The sequence below is a fragment of the Microtus pennsylvanicus genome, chromosome 11, assembly GCF_037038515.1.
Source record: "Microtus pennsylvanicus isolate mMicPen1 chromosome 11, mMicPen1.hap1, whole genome shotgun sequence".
Classification (NCBI taxonomy): Eukaryota; Metazoa; Chordata; class Mammalia; order Rodentia; family Cricetidae; genus Microtus; species Microtus pennsylvanicus.
Window position 1 is genome coordinate 60,817,263 of NC_134589.1, and position 21,484 is coordinate 60,838,746.

The 21,484-nt window shown below is 44.8% G+C and overlaps 1 protein-coding gene across 1 annotated transcript; it reads right to left on the reverse strand.

The window, feature by feature from the left end:
* Nucleotides 1-607: 607 nt before the first annotated feature.
* Alkbh5 (alkB homolog 5, RNA demethylase) lies at nucleotides 608-21,484 on the reverse strand. The gene is made up of 4 exons (XM_075992320.1): nucleotides 20,578-21,484; nucleotides 12,641-12,721; nucleotides 3,245-3,400; nucleotides 608-2,348 (listed from the first exon to the last, which is right to left on the reverse strand). Exons 1-4 carry the CDS (start codon nucleotides 21,348-21,350, stop codon nucleotides 2,171-2,173), a joined length of 1,188 nt encoding a protein of 395 aa, XP_075848435.1. The 5' UTR covers nucleotides 21,351-21,484; the 3' UTR covers nucleotides 608-2,170.

Below are 21,484 nucleotides of genomic sequence, written 5' to 3' on the forward strand. Positions count from 1 at the left end.
ATCATAAAGAGGCCTGGTCAGTCATTCTATGGGCAGTGAAATGGCTTGACCAAGAGTCCACATTGGCAATTTGACCAAAGTGGCTCAGATCACTGGAGCAGAGCTGGGTAGACAGAGATAGTTGGCAACGCCTTGGGATCTACATCACTAGAGATCCCAATAGACTGGGGTCCACTAAGGCCCAGCCTCATCCTCTCCTGTTTTGTCTACCAAGTTTCCAGCCAGGGAGCTCAAGAATCTGGCTACTGAGTCTAAGAATTGTTGTGTCATCTACCAGAGTTCCCCTCTCCACACCCCAGCTCCATTTGTGGCATTTGCACTAGTCTGCGGCCTCTCTATTGGGCCAGGGGGAGGGTGTGGTTTCTAGAATTCAACAAGGTGTGTTCCTGGTCACCTGGTTTATGAAGACCACCCTCTTTGAAGGGGAGAGGGCAGTGAGTAAGGGCAAGTCCACCTTTCGCCATGAATCAAGAGGGCCAATATTAGTGGCCACTGTCAGCGTACTGGAAGGAATAAATTTGATTTCTCCAAATCCAGTTGGAAGGTTAAAAAAATAAATTAAGGGACAAACCAAGGTCAAGCTTTCTCTTACCACAGCATCAGACAATTTTTTCAAAATATATTAGATTTGTTTTTTATTGTAGAGCACACACATATTAGGGCAAAGTGCTGCACACACAACTACAAATCATTTTTTGAGGGAAAAAGAGCAGTAAAAAAACAAAACAAAACAAAAACAAAAATAAAACAAAAACATCCCAAAACCACAGAAGACCTGCAACTGCTTCAGTTATGCAGTCTCAACTTGAAGGCTCTCTACATTGGCAAAAGAATTCTGACCCCAAAGAAGGATTTCCTGCTGGCTGGCTGTTCTCCATCTCTGTAGCCATTGAGGCCCGAGGTCAGGCCTCTGTGCACCTCTGGAGTGGTGGTGGCATGGTTGCTCAGAAGGCCTGTTTTTGGCAGGCTTAGTCCTTGTCTGGCTGCCAAAGACAGTCTTAATGAACCTGCATCAGCAAAACCCTACAGCTTTCCAGGATCTGAGCAGGCCGAAAGTGTCAAAGATTTTAACTTTCTATTATTTTCAAAGTTCCTTCCTCAGCACCCATGCCCCTGAGGCAGACAAAGTACTAACCCAATATGCAGGTCTGACTTCTGGCCTTGGATATAAGCTATACGTGGACAAGAGAGGACGGACACACCTTCTTAGATAGATGATATAGGGGAAAAAAGAACCAAGATGGCCAACTGAGGAGAAAAGAAAAGGAGAAAGCCAAGAGACTAACGGGAGGGGAAACACCTCAGAACAAAAGAAACAAAGCCCTACCACACACCCCAAGTTCCCACAACCCAAACGCTAGACTGGAAGCAAATCAGTTCCTCTAGCTAGAAACAATTCCTACAAATGACCCACTGCAGCAAGTCTAACTGTCCCATACAACCACACACATATGCCTAAAAGGAGCAACCCAGCAAACAGGTATGCTCTTGGCAAGAGGTCAGGACCACTGTGCTAGTCTCTTGACCACCTAGGACTGGTGGGCAGAGCAAGCTGGAGGGCATGCAGGAAGCCTGGGGACTCAGAAATGGGATGGCAGGGGCTGGTACTGTTTAAGCCCCATATCCAGCCAACCTGAACAGTGGGGAAAACAGGGTATTTGCATGAGCTTCCAGAACCTGGACAGCAGGTGAGATGTAGGGGTAGCAGGCCCAATGCAGGACCCGTATGGCTCCAAGAGACCTCATCCAAGCATGAGCATCAGTGGAAGAAAAGGGCTGGCAAAAGAATCACCTTTGTTTAAAACACTGCAAAGATTTACATGTAAAGCCCAAACTAGAATTCCTTAACCAAAACATCTTGTGTGTTTAAATAAACCTAGTCTGACACATTTCCACTTGAAGACAGCTGTCCCCACTGTCTCGACTGGCTACTCTGGTATGAGTGTTCCCCTACAGAAGCTAACAGCCTTTTCCATAAAGGAGAAAAGCCAAAAACATAAGAACCCAGGTCTTGCGCCAATTCTGTTCTTTAGCCTTAATAGGCAACAAAGCAAGGAAAACGTATATAGGACCAAAATAACAAACAACAAAGAAAAAAAAACACTCAAACAAAACAGAAGATGGGGCAGCTACATCAGGATTAGCCAGAGTTCCAGGTGGGCACAGGGCCTCAGTGTCTCCGCATCTTCACCTTGCGGGTGGGGCTGCCTGCTGCCTCTGGGCAATCTTCCGATGACTCATAGGACTTGCGCCAATAGTTCTCAGAGCTAAAGCTACCCCTCCGCCGGTGTGTGGGCAGAAGCACAGACCGCCGGTTTTCTTCTTTGTCCATCTCTAGGATCCGGGGTCTGCAAACAGTGAGAACAAGCTGTTACCAGAGAAGTCAAGAGTGGTCTAGTCTTGCCACCATTGTAGGGGATTCAGAAGGCCCCCATTCTTGGATTGGGTTACTCTTCTCAGTAGATCTGAATCCAGATGTACTAACAGTATTGGGGCCTGCCCACTAAGTGATAGTGACCAGTCCTTTTCTTGGGAATGTCTCTTAGTCACCTTGTAGTGTATGCTTATTTCTGACTTTGGTGCTCAGTAACCTGTAAGGTCTGCTGGGCTGGGCTTTTATTACCTCAGGTTCAAACCCCTGCAGGGTCCTGCCATGTACTTCTACTTTCTACTCTCCTGTTTATAATCATCCCTGCAAACCCTGGAACCCTGTCTCTGAAACCAACATGCTCTTTTAAACAGATCTTTCCTACAACACCCTTCACACAGCTTTCTCATCCTTCTGGTCTTTTTTTTTTTTTTCTTTTTGAGGCAGAGTTTCTGTGTAGCCTTAGCTGTCCTGGAACTTGCTCTGTAGACCAGGTTGGCCTCAAACTCAGAGATCTGCTGGCCTTTGCCTCCCAAGTGCTGGGATTAAAGGTGTGTGCCACCACCGCCCAGCCCCTTCTGGTGTCATTTTAAACATTACCCTTTCAGAAACCCTCTCCAAGAGATCCCTAGTTCACTTCTAAGTGCCAAGATGCTCTCTTAACAACTAAGTATAAACCTACAAATGAGTGTGCCCAGATGGAACTGAACAAGGCACGTCACGGGACACTTCTCAGAATTTCTGCTGAATCCCTTCTTCTAAGGGGATTATGTACTAATGGACAAGGCTTTGAAGGAATGGACAACCTCAGGCTCCTAACCAGCCTTGAGGTAGACCACCAGCTGCATTGTTGGCCTTTGTTGAGGGTTTAAGTACCTGTGGGCCGCATCAGGGTCTGCCTTGCGGTGGGACCTTTTGGGTTTCAGCGCAGGGTCTCTGCTGTTTCCTGACAGGCGATCTGAAGCATAGTTGGGTGGCAATGTGGAGCTGCTCAGGGATTTTGTTTCCAAACGCGGTGCATCTAATCTTGTCCTGCAAAGGAAGCACACACAGGATCTCAAAAGCTCCTCTGGTAATAAGTCCCATCAGAAAAGATCTATCTCCAGCAAAGACTGGATTGGCCTGCAAATCAGCAGTCTGTGTTCTGTGCCTTGATCTCTTTGTGGTTCAACTAGATATTGGTCTAGTGACTTCCAGAGAATCTTTCTCACTTTCAGATCTAGAAGTGGAGAATGGGAATAACTTTTGTTTAGATACCTCCAATGTGTGCTATGCCTGCAGACAGACCTCAGGGCACTCTCTCATGGGGACACTGTCAGCCAATGATCTTTAAGGGGTGGGATCAGGTAAAGGTGTGAGAAAAATAGCCAAAGTTCGTTCTCTCTGTGGTTCCTGCACTATACAGCTGAGCTTGGGACTTCTCATTCCTGTTTTGTGAGTTTGCCCCTTATAATAAAGAAAAATATGATAGGTCTATCTTTTAGCTAGCCTAGTTTTTTCTCGACCCTAGATAATTCAACAACTCTCAGCCACAGAAGGCAGCATTGCAGTCAGACTTGCAGTTTCTCTAGGAGCATCTACCCAACCCTCCAGTGGATTATGGGTACACCAGAACAGATGCCCTCATTCCTAGAGAAGAGCTAGAGAAAAGGAGACCTACCCTAGTTTCTCAAAGACACAGGGTCTTCATGAAAGCTAAGTGGCAGAGCCTTGAAATGGAGAAAAGTCTAGGCTACTCTACACTCCCTCCACATCTACTTAGCAGTGGCCCTTTGGGGAATGTTAAACAAGCAGAGACCAAAAGGGCTTCTGTTTATTTAATAACAATACATAATAATATATATTAGTATATATTTATAATATATCATATATAATAAACAAGTAATATTTATATTTTTATTAGTATATTAATGTGTTGTAGGGGTATCTACAGGTATCCATGGAGACCAGAGAAGTTAGTTAGATCCCAGCAAGGTGTCTAAGGCAGAGAGGCAGTGTTCATTGTGGTGGAGCAGAGTTGCCTGGTGGGTAGCACAATACTGGGAGAGGGGGAAGCAGTCCACATTCACCATGCTCCACAGTGGCAAGGGTCTCTGTGGGGGCAATAGCTTACGCATAGTCAAGGCTAGGGGAACCAAGATCTAGCCACTCATACTCTCCTGAGGAATGGAGCAGAGCACATCTGCCACACACTAACTAGGGTGGGGGCCCCTGCAAACATCTGGCTCCAATGGTAAAATAAGCCATTGAAGTCAGGCTCCTACAACCTGTCATATGTGAATCCCACACCCCATTGCTCTCAGTGGCTTCCTATAGCCATCCAGGTTTGTATCAATCTCTAACTCATTTCTAGTCTGTTCCAGCATAATGGATGCCTCAGAACTTGTGCTCCCTCTCTTTTTATTATGGAACTGGGGTCTCAGACATGCTAAGCAAGCCTCTAGCATGGAGCTACATCCCTAGCCCAAAGAGCATCTTTGGTCTTTGGCCAAATTACCTCAGACCCCGAGACTCAGACACTTCTGTCCTTGGATGAGGCCCAAACTTTTTGAGCATGTCACACGCATCTCGATAAAGACTCTCGACTTGCCCCTTCCCATGAGCATTCAGTGACTAACTTCCCCAAAAGACACACAGATAAAGAGATCACTCAGGAGTGACCTGAGAGGTCAGATGGCTGTCAGATATGACCACTAGATGCAGACACAAACACAGACACGGTCATGGTAAATTGGTACTTTCCGATTACAGACAGTGGAAAACAGAAGGGACATCATTAGAAACAGACCAGAAGAAGCTTGGTGCACGAGGGCTGAGGGATCCACTGGCTCACGAGGCTTGGCGATATAGAGGCAGCTTTACAAACAATTGTCACTTTCAGAAGAATGTTAAAAAAAAGCGTTCAAATGGGGAGTTGCTGCATTATGGTAGCTGGATTATTTCCTGACTTCCCAGAATGATAAAGAGCATCACCTGGAATTACCTTGTGACTTTGCTCTCATTCTAGCATCCTTGGCTGTTATGTTTGTCCTTGAAAGAATATTATATGATTTAATAAAGTAAGGGAAAAAATAGAGATCACTTGGGCCAGGTATAGTTCAGTGGTAAAGCATTAGCCCACTCATAAAACAAATCAACAATACTAACAATAGTCCTAGCACTAGCACATAACCCAGAATATACTAATCTTAGCTACCACTTGGCAAATGGATTTCTTGATGTTTCTTCCCTAGTATTTCAGAACATTCTTAAGACCTACTTTATCAAAAGTGGCCTATTTATACTGCCCTCTCACTTCTACTTCACCTAGTTCAATGGACAGTGCCATCTCAGCAATTCAAGTATTGTAGACAGACCCAAGTGCAGCTCTACAAACCTAGAGGCCACCAAGACCTGAAAAGCCACCCTGCAAGCCATCTCCTGAGGCATTAATGCTGATCTAAGCTCCTCCTTCACTCCTCCATCTGCACCAGTTAGTTCCCTACATTTCCTGGCCTTCCAGCCACTGAGTATACCATTTCTCTCTTGCCAGTAGTTTCTAGCTCAGAAGTCAGATATACCAAGCCTTCCCTGATTCTCACACTAAAGTGGATGTAATTAATTTTGATTTTTTTCCCCAGTGGTCCCTTAGGGGACATATTCTGTCCTTTTCTTTCAGTATGTCCTCTGCTTTCTGCTGTAATGGCATGCAAACATAGAAAAAACTATGGGTGTCTTACAGTGCCTATGTTAGATGCCTATATATAATAAAAATGTGGTAACTAGCCAGAAATACCTGCTCAAAAATCATCCCAATTGCCAGGTGGTGGACCTGGAGCTCGCCTTTAATCCCAGCACTTGGGAGGCAGAGGCAGGTAGATCTCTGTGAGTTCAAAGCTAGCCTGGCCTACAAAGTGAAATCCAGGACAGTCAGGACTGTTACACAGAGAAACCCTGTCTTGAAAAACAGAAACAAAAAATAAAAACAAAAAGAATCATCCCAAGCAACTCACTTCCTGCCTGAACCCCCTTCCAGAGCCATACCTCCTACTCTTATAGTATATGAGCATGTGGCAGCAAGTCAGGGAAGAATACTAGGGTGCACACAAGGCAATCATGCAGATACTGGAATTCAGTCTGCAAACTAGGCTGGTCTTGAACTCAGAGATCCACTTGCCTCTGTTTCCCAAGTGCTGGGATTAAAGGCCTGCACCTCCACCACCCAGTGGATTTTGCTTTTTTGTTTTTTTTAAATTTTATTTTTAATTTAGCAGTGGTGGCACATGCCTTTAATCCCATCTCTGAGTTCCAGGCCAGCCTGGTCTACAAAAGTGAGTTCCAGGACAGTCGGAGCTACACAGAGAAAACATATTTCAAAAAACAAAACATTTATTATTATCTGTATGAATATTTTACCTGCATATAAGTATGTGCCTAAAGAAACTAGAAGACGGAACTGGAATCACAGATGGCTGTAAGCCACTATCTGAGTGCTGAGAACAGAAGCCAGTTCCTCTGGAAGCCAGTGTTCTTAATTGCTGAGCAATCTCTCATAGCCCCCCCACAAAAGATTTGGTTAATTTTTATTATTTATTTTTTTAGTTAGATGTGGTGGCATGCATATTTAATTCCAGAACTTCAGAGGCAGAGGTGGGAGGTTCTCTACAACTTGGAGGCCAGCCTGGTCAGCTAGGGCTACACAGTAAGGCTATCTCAAAACAAGTGTTTGTGTGTGTGTACACATATATGCTGTACCTGCATGTATAAGACCAGGGAAGCCATAAATATGTGTTGGAAGCACTGAAGCAATTATGAGCTGCTCATTACAGATCTAGGAATTGAATTCAGTTCCTCTGGAATAGCCAAGTGATCTTAACCATTAAACTTATTTCAAACTCAAACATACACCACCCCAGTGATGCATGGGCAGGGATGTGGATGAAGGTAGGACCTGGAGTACTCCACTGTGCAAACCACTAACAAACCAGGAGGCCTGGGCTCAAGACTTTATTCAACTATGTACTGTGACCACAAACATAATATGGTTTGTAGTTTGAGGATTTTTACTCCCAAGCAAACTCAAAAGGTCACTTCAAAGGAGCCACATTTTGTTCAGCTAGCAAGCACATGGCAGCTATCCATCCACTTCTCTCAGTGAGATCCTTGAAAAATATCTTGCCAGCTCTTACTGATTTGAGCTGGTGTCAGAGCTACCAGGGGTCTATACAATCTTTATCTAAACTTCAACAAGATTGACTCTACCCTGGACTAAAAGGAACAGGACAGATTCAATATCCAGAATTTACTCGCTAGAACTTGGTCTCACCAAGACATTACAAGGTCTCTGGGTAGTATCTAGATGTCCATGTCAGGGTGATGCTTAGTTTATCTTTTTACAAGACAAGTCCCAACACATTTTCTAAAACTAGTCATTGGCAGTCCAAATTATTCTTCACTTGTCAACTGATGTCTCATTTGGCCTGGGTAGCAAACTAGGCCCTGGACACCCCTCTACTACCCCTGAAAATCAATTTGGAAATTCAAAATAGACATGTATATAGGCTGTGACAGCTTAAAGAGGGGTGGCATGCTGAAGGGCTACAGGTGTCCTGAATGTCAAAATGGTCAGCACCAGGGCCATGAAGGATAGCTAGGTTAACCTGTGTTTACATGTAGGACATTTTAGAGTGATGTGGGCCAAAACATTAACACGTTATAAAGAGAGGTCTTTCCAACAAAAGCCATTCTGTCACAGAACCAGGTCATAGTTCATCAACTGCATTAGGGACGTAGATACTTTAAGGTAGAATAAGATAAAGGGAAGAACCTCAAGAGACAGCTAGGGTGAGTACTTTAGAAAGACATCTAAACCAGGCATGGTGGCACACACCTTTAATAGTAACACTGGGGAGGCAGAGGCAGGTGGATCTCTGTGAGTCAGAGGTCAGCCTGCTCTACAGAGTGAGTTCCAGGACAGTCAGGGCTGTTACACAAGAGAAACCTTGTCTGGAAAAATACAGACAGACATCTATGCCAATCCTTAGACTACCCTGGGTTGGCTGATGATGTTTACTATCATGGTGCACGTTGTATAGCATATATTATATACCATTGATATATGGTAAAAACAGCACTTTGTTTCTGTGAGCTTTTTTTTTTTTTGCAAAAATAAGCCTTGTCCAAATATAAGAAAAAACAGGAAAATCCCACTGCAACATTCTTTTGTTTGTTTTTCAAGACAGAATTTTTCTGTGTAACAGTCTTAGCTGTCTTGGAACTCATTTTGTAGACCAGGCTGGCCTCGGACTCAGAGATCAGTCTTGCCTACTTCTGCCTCCCCGGTGCCGGGATTCGAGGCATGCAACATCACACCCAGCTTTGCAACGTCCTATAAAATATCCTGCTAATTAAATTTGAGAAATTATTATAGTTGTGAGGAGTAAAGTAACATGACAACTAGATATAACACAGGATGCACGTTGGATGAGAACAGCAGACACATGAGAAAATTAAGTAAACCTAAGTGTGATGGTTAATCTCAATCATCATTTTATTGAGATATGGAATCACCTGGGAGAGAGCCTTTGGGCATGGAGGCTTATAGAGGAATATCTTGATTGAGTTGGGAAGACCTGCCCATTGTGGGTGGCACCATTCCCTTGGCTGAGATACTGGACTGTATAAAAAAGACAAAAGTGAGCTGAACACAGTCATTCATTGCTCTCTGCTTGCTTATTCTATATGAAATGTGATTAGCTACCTAAATCTACCACTAGGGTTTCCCTATCATGAAGGTCCATATCCTGGAACTGCGAACAGAAATAAATATTCTTTCTCTTTTTAAGTTACATTTGTCAGGAAATTTATTACAGAAACAGGAAAACTAACTAAGATACTAGGTAAATCTAAAATTATGGATGATGCAGAGATCTCAAATTCCTAGGCATGCTAAAAAAGTGCTTTATCGCTGGCTACATTTTAGCCACAACTGATTTATTTTCTTTTGTTGTTTGTTTTTAGAGAAAGGGTCTTGGTATAATGCCAGGTTGGTTTCCAATTCCTAGGCTCAAGTGACTTGCCTCAGATTTCCAAGAAGTTGAGACTACAGGCGTATGCCAATGAATCTAGTATATCTGGTATACAGACAGTACTTACAAATCATCTATCTCTCTATCTTGGGGATTTAACCCAGGGCCTGGATTGCCAGGTAAACACTCTACCTATATCCTAAGCCCAGCATTTTTATTTTTTAGTTTGAGACAGGGTCTCACAAATTTGGCTCAACTGGCCCTGAATGGTCTTTGTAGCCTAGACAGTCTACAAATCAAAAACTATCACAAAACCAGACTGTATAAAGCTAATTGTTTTTCTTTCTTTCTGAGACAGAGCTTCTCTCTCTTTTTTTTCTTTTTTTTTTTTGAGGTCATTTTTTTTATTGAGAAAAAAAATTTCCGCCTCCTCCCCCTCCCCCCCACTCTTCTCCCCCTCCCTCTCCAGTCTGAAGAGCAGTCAGGATTCCCTGCCCTGTGGAAACTCCAAAGTCCTTCCCCCTCCATCCTGGTCTAGGAAGGAGAACATCCAAACTGGCTAGGCTCCCACAAAGCCAGGACATGAAGTAGGATCAAAACCCAGTGCCATTGTCCTTGGCTTCTCAGCAGCCCTCATTGTCCGCCATATTCAGAGAGTCCGGTTTTATCCCATGCTTTTTCAGTCACAGTCCAGCTGGCCTTGGTGAGCTCCAATAGATCAGCCCCAAGATTTATTTATTTATTATGTATACAGTGTTCTGTCTGTATGCTTGTTGGCCAGAAGAGGGCACCAGATCTCATTACAGATGGTTGTGAGCCACCATGTGGTTGCTGGAAATTGAACTCAGGACCTCTGGAAGAGCAGTCAGCGCTCTTAACCTCTGAGCCATCTCTCCAGCCTGACAGAGCGTCTCTTTGCAGCCCTGGCTGTCCTGGATCTCACTCTGTAGACCAGACTAGCTTAGAAATTAAAAGTGCCTCTGTCTCCCGAGTGCTGAGATTAAAGGCATGCACCACCAATGCCAGGCTGCTAATTGCTTTTCTAGTTCTACATGTGGCACTGATTTTTAATTTCTGGTGCTGGATAAGCACATAAAAATATAATTCAGCCGGGCGGTGGTGGCGCACGCCTGTAATCCCAGCACTAGGGAGGCAGAGGCAGGCGGATCTCTGTGAGTTCGAGACCAGCCTGGTCTACAAGAGCTAGTTCCAGGACAGGCTCCAAAACCACAGAGAAACCCTGTCTCAAAAAAAAAAAAAAAAAAAAAAAAAAAATATAATTCAATAGCTCAAAGTATAATCCAGTATGAAGCTCCAGTTTCCATTCCGAATGCCTATTCTAACTATATATAAGTTCAGTGCCTTGTATAGTCCTTGGGCCTGGTTAAAAGCCAGAAGAGTGTTGGAGTCCCTGGGACTGGAATTACAGATGGTTGTGAGCAGCCATCTAGGTGTTGGGAATCCAAACCTAGTTTTCTGGAAGTGCTCTTAACAAATGAGCTAACTCTCTAGCCTTTTTGAGACAGAGTCTCTCCAGGTAGTCCTGGCTATCCTGGAGCTATGTGAACCAGGCTAGTTTTGAACTTATAGAGATCTACCTGCCTCTGCTCCACCACATTTGATTTACCTGTAACTTAAAAAAAAAAAAGAAATGGCTTATTTTTATTTATTTATTATGTATACAACATTCTGCCTCCATGTATGCCTGCATGCCAGAAGAGGGCATCAGATCTCATCATAGATGGTTGTGAGCCACCATGTGGTTGCTGGGAATTGAACTCAGGACCTCTGGAAGAGCAGCCAGTGCTCTTAACCTCAGAGCCACCTCTCCAGCCCCCCATAACATTTTTTTAAAATAACAAAATATTTAAGATTTAAAAAGGCTTTGGAGCCGGGCGGTGGTGGTGCACGCCTTTAATCCTAGCACTCGGGAGGCAGAGGCAGGCGGATCTCTGTGAGTTCGAGACCAGCCTGGTCTACAAGAGCTAGTTCCAGGACAGGCTCCAAAAACCACAGAAACCCTGTCTCGAAAAACCAAAAAAATAAATAAAAAAAATTAAAAAGGCTTCGGGACAAACAACGTCTACCTCATCAAGCATAACCCGAGTCTGCACACTAGACATGCTTTGCTCACCTTTACACTTCACAGACAGGGGCTGGGGGACCCAAGAGTTTGAGACCAGCCTGATCGTAGTAAATTTCAGGCCAGCCAGGGCAACACTGCATGAGTCATCCAAAACAAAATACCCAAACAATCTACCCAACACAAAAGCAAGCAAGCAAGCAAGCACAAGCCTCATGTAAGTGAGGGTGGCCAAGAGCTCCTCTCCTACCTCTACTTCTCAGGTGTCAACATTTCAAGAGTGCCTCACTATGTTTGACCAACTTTTCTTTTCTCTTTTTTTCTTCTCTTTTATGACAGGTCTGCCTCCAAGTCCCAATCTTCTCACCTTAGTCTCTCAGATGCTGGACTACAGTTATTAGTGAGCTACCAAACCCAGCTAGAAGAGGGCAGGTTATTAATGTCTGTAGTATGTCCCTAAGGCCCTCTCAATAGAGGGGAAACAGCCACAGCTACAAGCCAGCTAAATACTACAGCCTAACCTATTCTTGTCACCTCTCCTCATTCCTAGCTCCTTCTAAAGTGAAAGCCTAGGCATTTTTAAAGTAGGCTGCTAAGGCACAGTCTAAAAATAATCATGGAAAGCCCATGTGATAAGTCAGAACGGGTGTGACTGCGTGTGCAAGGGTGTGAGGGTTTAGGAAAAAGTTTTCTCCAAATCTTGTTTCAAGCAAGACTATGCCCAAAGGACTAGGGATAACTCAAGATTAAGAGCATACACTATTTTTGCAGAGAACCTGAGTTTGGTTCTTAGCATCCTTGTCTGGTGGCTCACAACTACCTGGAACTCTAGAATCAGGGAATCTGACTCCCTCTTCTGGACTCCACAGACATTTACAAACCACATGCACATCCCCACACACTGATAACACACACACACACACACACACACACACACACACACACACACACACACAATTAAAAATATATCCTTAAAAGAAAAAAAAGTGTGCCAATAAATAACAGGAACATTTCTATACATACTGAACTCCCTAAACAGTCTGAGGATATGAAAGAGAATTTGTGTCTTTCTGCTCTCCTACATTATACAATGGCATGCAAGAAGTAGAGAGGTTAAGGTCCAAGAGGATTCAGACAGGCCTGTAGTTAAGGCAGAGGATGACAAGACATGAAGGTACTTACTTCCTGAGAATGATGACCGCTCGGCGTTCTTTAATGTCCTGAGGCCGTATGCAGTGAGTGATTTCATCAGCAGCATACCCACTAGAAAGAAACAGAACATGTCACCAGTAAGAGAGAGATAACACCACCAAAGTTCACGGGGGACAGGAATAGGCTGTCCTCTGCCTATTGAGAAGTTTAAGAATTTACATGGAATGAAAATATGTTTAAGCTCTAAGAAGTGCCTGCCTAGAAATCATTAAAGGAAAAACCTGGCCCAGAAGATTCACTGGTCACTTAAGACAAAGTCTGAAGCAGGACTCTCCTAGCATAAAGTAGAATCCTTTTCATTTGCAGCTCTTCAGGCTAGGGTGTAGTTCAGAGGTAAGGCATTTGCTTGGCATATGTGAGGCTCTGGGATTGATTCCCCAGCACTAAAACAAATATAAAAACAAAGGAACTCTGGAGGCAACTGGAGCAAAGGGGAGAGTCCTTGGTGAAGACAGAAAACTGCCGCCAGACATGTATAAAGAGGAAACCAAGGCAGCCACTGACAACACAGAAATATAGGGATCACTAAGGCCCAACACAGAACTTTCCTACTTGGGGAAAAAACTTTCAAAAGCCTCTGGGGAGATCCAAAATTTTGAAGACAGCTATGTTTGGGATATTTTATGAATTTCCATCATAATGAAATTTCCACTTAATGGCTAACAAATGTGGCTAGATGATTATTCTCAGCTGGCATCCCTGATTTGAAGTTCCCGGAATAACTCTGATTATGAGCCCCTCACAAGAGATAAGATATTCCCACTCCAAGTTACTCCACTGAGCTGCAAAGATCAACACAGCCAAACACCTGCCCAGCCTGGTACCAGGCCTGATAGAACAGCTTGCCTTCAAGCTTTCCCCTTTATATTCCTAGCTGCTCCTGGGCCATATACCTTCTGTTTTGTTTTAGTTTTTTTCAAGACTGTGTGTAGCCCTAGCTGTCCTTGAATTCACAGAGATTCCCCTGCCAAGGCCTCCCCACTGCCAATAACTATAGTCCAGACTGGTCCCAAACCCACACCAATACTCCTACTTCAGTCTCTTGAATGTTGAGATTTCAAGTGTGAGCCATGTTATTATCATTATATATTAATGACTACAGACTGGGCTGCAAGGTAGTTTTACATATTATGCATACACAGATCTTCTCAAAAAGAGCTAAGTCTAATGGCATATCTCAAAGGTCTGAATTTGTAGTGCCAGCTACATGCAAGGGTTCCTGATGTTTAACAAATATTGTTTGAATTGGCTATTATAAATATGACCAAGGGTCCTGACTTCTTATTTCTAATAGAAAACCACTTCTCTTAAAGCAGCTTGTGAACAAATCCAGATTGCTTGCCAAAGCTTGACTGCTTCCATGTTCCCTGCCCCATTCTCCAAAGGGCTATAAAACAAACAAGCCATGCCCGGTTCCTGCCCTGAGCCAGGGAGCACTATACAGAACCACAGAAGTGACCTTGACATACCAACTCCTCCTCTCTATCTATGACGACCCTATATTTGAGTCTTATTAACACCAGTATTCTAGAATTTCCTATTATCTGTGATAGCCCACTGTTTTTTTCCTCTGGGAGACAAAGAAGTCTTTTTTCTTTTTTTTCGGTTTTTTTGAGACCGAACTGAAGTCCGCCTGCCTCTGCCTCCAGAGTGTTGGGACTAAAGGTGTGCGCCACTACCGCCTGGCCAGAACCCAAAGTTTTCCTGGTGAACTTAAGCAGAAAACGCCCAGTCAAGACCACAAAAGTGTCTTTTACTTCTAAGAACCCTACTTGCTACAGGCAACACTGAAAATCTCACTCTGCCAGACTGAAATGTAATATGCCCTGGGTTCAGTTCTACTCTTAATGTGAAGGGAAGTTCAATGGCTGCCTACTCCTGTTTTCACAGGAGAAGAAAGAGGAATACCTTATGCTATCCAGCTGGTCTCTCTGTCTGGGCTGACTCCACGCCCAGCAGCAATGCTTATTATGCCATCCATAACCATCAATTGACAAGACCTAGCTTTGTCCCTCACCAGTCCATCTATCTCCTCTCTCCTGGTAAAATTTCCCCAAGCCTCTGTCCCAACTGATTTCCTCCATGCTACCCAACCACATTATCCCATAACTCTACTATATTTGGAACAGAAATTGTGTTTTCCTTCTAAGACAATACTTTAGTTCAAAGGTCTTACTCAACTCTGCATGGTGGACAAAAAATTAAATGTGTGTTAATATTCCACACCAAAACAATCTATCACTTTGAAGCCTCTAATTTTTTTTTTCAAGACAGTGTTTCTCTATGTAGCCTTGGCTATACTGGAACCCATTCTGTAGACCGGGCTGGCCTTGAACTCAGAGATCCACTTTCCGCTGCCTCCCAAGTGCTGGGATTTAAAAGTGTGCACCACCACTATCAGCCTGGAGCCTCTATTTTAAGATCAAAACAGATTGCAATGAGTCTTTCCTTAGAGGACTGTACACAAATGAGTCTGAAAAACCATCACTAAAGAAATGTACAGGACTATGTATGTCTCTTCTGTGGACAGCCTTAGAGATGCAGTTGCTAAGGCTCATTTCCAAGATGGTCATCATTCTCAACTGTTCCATGTCTTGCGTAGGCCAGGGTGGACCAAAAATTAATGAACTGGACAAGGTCACAGCCTAATGCTAACCTCCCTTTGATGGGCTACTTTCCCTAAGCAGCCCTCTCGATCTGCCTCATCACTGACAGGTTTGCAGGTAAAGGAAGCTGATGGCTGGTGTTGGGGCAGGACTGTGAACTCAAGCCTCCAGAAGAAATGGCTTAACTTTAAAGAAGTCTTGGGGCTTTTTGGACATAGACATATTCCAATTATGCACATAATAAAATACTGACAGCAGTTAATCTCTTGAGACATTTTTAACTAAACTTCAAGAACTCAGTCTTATTACAGAGATTCAATCTTTTCAGATAATTCTAAAGCACCACTGGCTTTCTTTTTAGCACAAGAGAAAAAAAAGGATCACTAAGTAATTTGTCCATGGCTGGTGTGTACACACCTCCCAGCATTCACACTCAGGGGTTTCATTGTTATACATAGGTTGTCCAGGGCTACATAGTGAAACCCCACCTCAAAAAATTTTTTGCTTATGTTCAAACAGCTAAAATAGCGATGCTGAAACGTTTCCACCAATTTTGCATAACCTTTTGTTTTTGGTAGCCAAATATGTTAAGTAAATTACAAGTGAGAGCAGAAAATCTCATCTGCGTTCCTTAGTAACGAGGTTTAATTTGTCATGGGGCCTTGCTGGCCTCAAAGAATATGAGAATAAGTACCGGTCCTATGAGACAGGGAGGGTTATAGCGTACCGATGTTGCACACTAACTGCTCAGGCTAAAATGGCCAGCCAGTCAGTCCTGAGATTTTTGTGGCCTGTTTATTCTTTGCTGATTCTGAGTTTCCGGTTTGAGACCACAGCTCCCAGCTAGCTGTTTCTCCTTTGCTACTTTCTGCCGTGTCAGGCCTGGCAACACAAAGGGAAGCCAATTTCAACAACCAACAGCCCTTCCAGAGGGTGTATAGCTCTGAAACAGGAAAAATTCAAACAAGGGGCAAGTGAGATGGCTCAGCGGACAATGGTTCTTTCTGCCAAGTCTGATCACCTTAGTGTGATACTGGGGACCCACAGGGAAAGAAACAACTCTAAGTTGTCCTCTGATGCATCATAAACACACAAGCACACACACAAATGTATATAATGAAAAAGCAATCCGAAAAAAGAGTGACAGCCCAGTACTTTTCCAAACTATTTTAAGCCACAAAGCTAAATTCTGCTTTCAATCAGCCAAGTGAGGTCAGTTATTAGCCCCAAACTTACAGGAATGTTATTAACCAGAAGAGTCAAAGACTAAGCTCGCCAGTACACAATGGATGGCGAGGTGAAGCAGTCAACCTAGACTGGTGGCCATGACCCAAGTCTCTGGAAAGGACTACAAAGTAGTGATTAAACAGTTCACAAGCAGTCAGCTTTCCAGGTGATTATTCTAACTAAAACAATTGGAGTCTGCTTTTTAAAATCTCTTTTATTTTAAAAATCATCTTATAAAGTAACGTATATATTGCTTTATTTGTGCATGTGTGTGGGTGCACATGCACAGAGGAGGCCAGAGGTCAACTTCAGGTGCCATTCCTCAAGCATCATGCACCTTGCTTTTGAGACAGGGTCTCTGACTGGCCAAGGCTAGGTTGGGTGGCTAGCAAGTCCTGTCTCCACTTCTCTGGCCCTGGGATTACAAGTGTGGGCCATCACATCTGGCCTTAAAGAAGGAAAAAAAAGGGCCGGGAAATTTCTAGGGAATCAAACTTAGGTCCTATGCGTCTAAGTACTAAAGTTCAGTTCACCAACTGAACTATTGCAGTTTTGGGGTCTGATTTAACCTGCCCTATTCACTTTACAGAGTCAGGACAAAGAATGTGGAATGAACTGACAGGAAGAAAGGTTAACAGATTTCTAGAGAACAGCATAAGAAAGGGACCCTTTCCATGTCCAAACTGGGAAGGTTACCAACAGTCAAAATCTGCCAGTTGGGTTTGGAAAGGAATGTAAAACACTTCTGAAGTGGTCTGTGAAGCCTTGCTCTAATAAAAATGCAGGTTTAGACATCGGAGTCAAATGTCTGCCACTAATCAAAATATGTGTTAAACACCAATAAACAATTTTGCCATGGTGCCTTTGCCAAACACAGACAAGTGAAAGCAGCAACTGCTAGATTGCTAGAATCCATCTACATCTACATTCATCCATCTGTTTTCATCTAACCTGCAGCTTTAACACTCTCGCCTCAGCAAAGTGAACCCATCAGGAAACATGGAAAAACCATTTGATGAGGGGCATTACTAACAAGCAGGTGCTCATTTAACTGCAAATCAAGGCAGCAGAAAGTATGTGGGCAGGTTCTTGAAGATTTAAATTAGCAGGTGTGTCCAGAACCCTAGAACAATAGTTCTCATGTGGGGATGAAGCTGTCCTGCAACCCTCACCTGCTGGGACATCTGTCAATGTCTGGAGATGATTTTTTTTTAATATTTTATTATTTATTATGTATACAATATTCTGTCTGTATGTATTCCTGCAGGCCAGAAGACTCCCATTACAGATGGTTGTGAGCCACCATGTGGTTGCTGGGAATTGAACTCGGGACCTTTGGAAGAGCAGGCAACACTCTTAACCTCTGAGCCATCTCTCCAGCCCTGGAGATGATTTTTTTATTGTCCTAAAAAGTGTCATTAGTGTCTAGCAGATAAAGGCCAGGGATGCTCCTATCCATTCTCCTCCACTGCATGAACAGCTCTCACCCAGAAAAGAACTTACAAGCTCCAAATATCAACAATAGTTGAAAAACTACTGTTATTACCAGGATAACCCCTACCAGAGTGAAACGCCACCTGCCTCACAGCAACAATGCTTACCAATGACTACATTCTAGTGCTGTGTTTGAAGCTCTGCTGCCATGTGATTCCACCACTCTGGCTAATTTCTAGTCATTCTTTTTTTTTTTTTTTTTTTTTTTGATTTTCGAGACAGGGTTTCTCCATAGCTTTTTGGTTCCTGTCCTGGAACTAGCTCGTGTAGACCAGGCTGGTCTCGAACTCACAGAGATCCGCCTGCCTCTGTCTCCCGAGTGCTGGGATTGAAGGCATGTGCCACCACCACCCAGCTTTCTAGTCATTCTTTAGTTCCAGCTTCCTCCCTCCCAAGAACTCCCAATATCTCAGTGAGTAAAATGCCCCCTCAACATGCTTCTATAATTATCTTTCCGGATTCTGATGATCCACCTAGTCTAAAGCCTCTACTGAGAATGAACTATGTGAAGACTAGAGCCATGTTTCAAGGTTCACCAATTCCCTAGCACCTTTCCCAACCAGAGCAGGGGCTAGAGTGCCTATCTTCTCATGTCATGCTATTAGACAACAAATCACCACATTTAACTAAAAGACTTCAAAAGTTGGTACCATCTCTGTTATACAGCTAAGAAAGCCAGCTGAGAAGATACCTACAGGAGCCCAAAGAAAGCTAGCATTCTGAAAGCAAAGGCAGTAATAGTACTGAGTTGGGAGGCCAGCCTAGGCTACAGGGTGAGACTCTGTCTCAAAAATAAATAAATAAACCCCCCAAAGTAATCTGGATTCAAGGCCTGGGGCAGCATTTTTCAGGACATGGCTGCGCCTCCCACACTAACCCTTGGAGCCAAGTTATGAATCCCCAAAGGGTTGGAAGGGACTGGGAAAGCTTTAGGACTTTACTACTGCAAAGTAAAAGACAGTTTTCCTGCTGATGCAATCTTGTTAATCACTAACAGACCTGAACATTAAGAATTCTAAGTTCTGCTTTTGAATCTAGTGTGCTGTGTAGGGGGAGTCTCAAAGTGCCTGAGAATTCCCCATCAAGCAGCTAGTCATTGCCAAACTTCTAGACAACCTTAAAGGTGTATGACCATGAGGAAAATACCCCACTATATGACCAAATAGCCTTTGTGTGGAAGTCCGTTCAGCGCCAAGAAACTTCAACAAGGCAGAACCCCCAATCTTCCTTACACAGCAAGCTCCCTGGAAACCCTTTCCTTTGGAAGGTGGGTGGATCTTTTTGAGACAATGTCAAACTTAAGCAGTTCTCTTCCCTCAGCATATAAGTGCTGAGCATAGAGGCACGCACTACCAGGCCCAGCTGGAAATCCCTTTTAAAAACATTTAGTCAAGACATCCATCTGGAAGCGCCATACACGTGAAACACTTGAAACAGTTGTAGTCTAGGCCTCATCTTGGGGATTAACAAAGAGCATTAGCCAGGCTTACCTTTTTTAGGGCTGGAAGGAGACAGCCCTCGAATAAAATTTCACTTCATATAAATCCCAGCAGTGTTCCAGCAGATGATTTACCCTGCTGGCCAGGGCACTGAGCTAATTCTTAGCAGGATCTGGGGCCCCAACTGGCCAAGAGCCTAAGATGTGGTCACCAAATCACAAGGCCAAACACCAGGTCAACAGACCAGCTGTATTTTGTTTTACTGATCCCAGTAACAGCTATGGCATTTCTACAAAGTGCCCACAGAGGCCCAAAACTAAGAGAATTTTAAGAGCGTGCTGTACTTTTATTTCTGGCTAAACCACTAAATTGTTCAACCCCAAGAAAGTCATTTTTTCCTGAGAATGGTGAAATCTGTCTCTCCCTGCTCCCCCCTCCTCAAACCCTATCAAAAAGCTTAAGGACTCTGCCTGCATTTTCTGTTAAGGAATCCACCTTTACTTTGTTAAACCACAAACAACGGAACAGAGAATACTTTTAGTTAAGCACAGGCTTTCTTTCTAAGATATGGAAATATCTTAAAGTCCAAATATCTTAAGTCCAAAACAGAAAGCGATCTGCTTAAAGCAACATGGAAAACACGAAGCCTTGAGTTCTTCTATCTCTAGGCCTCACAAAAACCCGGCCAGTGTGTACATCTGTAATCCCAGCACTTGGGAGGCGGAGGCAGGAGGAGACATTCAAGATCATCCTTCTTGGTGTAGAAAGTTGAAGGCTATCCTGGACTACCAGAGACCCCCATCTTCAACAACAAAAACAAAATGCAAAACAGGTACCATATACTTGGAAAACGGAGTTTTATGCTAGCCTTCAGAAAAGCCTCTCAGAATGGGGCTTTTAATAGATGAATTCTCAGATAAACTACTGTGACCACTTCAAACCTGCCTGCAGGTACAGAATTCCGTACTGGGCTTATTCCGCTAAGAGTTTTAGACACAAGATCCCTAAGGTCTGCACGAAAAAGGATGAGTCAGAACCACAAAAAAGAACCGGCACCCATCAGCTGCGGCTTCCGGGATCCGGCAAGGTAGGCTTAGGCGGCAGGGTGCAGGGCCAGCCCCTCCTCCCAGGTGTGCGTTACCTGAGCACAGTCACGCTCCCCCTGCGCACCGGCAGAGAAAGCACAGGTTCCGACACCCGGATGGGCTTGAACTGGAACTTGCAGCCGAAGCAAAGGGCCGAGTCGCTAAAGAAAGACACGGACACGATCGGGCGCTCGAAGATGTGGATGGGGTCGACGTGGGAGACGATGCAGCCGCCAGGCTGGTAGTCGTTGATGACGGCGCTGTTGACGAAGCCCTCGGGGATGACGCGGTGCTCCACCAGCTTCTGGATCACCAGCTGATGCACCCACTCGGGGATCTCATCGACGTCGCCCGGCGGGTAGAGGCGCTCCTGGCCGGGCCCGCGCTTTTGCAGCTGGGCGCCGTAGGTGTAGCCCTCGCCGAAGAAGTACTTGTTGCGCAGGGGGGCCCGGTCCACGGTGTGCTCGTTGTACAGGCCCTTCTCGGCGCGGGACACCACCTCGTCGATGCGGGCCTCGATCTTGGAGCACTCGTCCTGGCTGAAGAGACGGATCTGCCGAATCCCGCTCTTCACCTTGCGCGCCTCCTCCTCCTTCTGCAACTGCTGCTCCTCGTAGTCGCTGCGCTCCGGGTCCGAGTCCTCCTGGTACTTCCGTTTGGTGGCCCCGGACACCGGGTACGGCTCGGCGGCGGCCGCGGCAGCGGCGGCGGCGGCCACGGCGGCGGCTGCAGCCGCGGCGGCCTCCCGGCTGCCAGCCTTGTAGTTGTCCCGGGACGTCATGGACTTGAGCTTCTCACGCAGGTCCGTGTAGCCGCTGGCGGCCGCCATAGCCCCCGCAACTCAACTCTAGGGTCCTCCGGGGCGGCCCGGCATGGCTCTAAGGGGACGCGCCCGGGGGGGGCCCGAGAGGGAAGCGGGGGGTTCCCTCAGTGCCAGGCCGCCATGCGTGGCCCAAGGAACCA

Coding starts and splice junctions, on each gene's coding strand:
- Alkbh5 (XM_075992320.1), bottom strand. CDS start 21,350: ATGGCGGCCGCCAGCGGCTACACGGACCTGCGTGAGAAGCTCAAGTCC. Junction 12,722..20,577: donor GGGAGCGTGACTGTGCTCAG/GTAACGCACACC, acceptor GTTTCTTTCTAG/TGGGTATGCTGCTGATGAAA. Junction 2,349..3,244: donor GACCCTGATGCGGCCCACAG/GTACTTAAACCC, acceptor CACTGTTTGCAG/ACCCCGGATCCTAGAGATGG.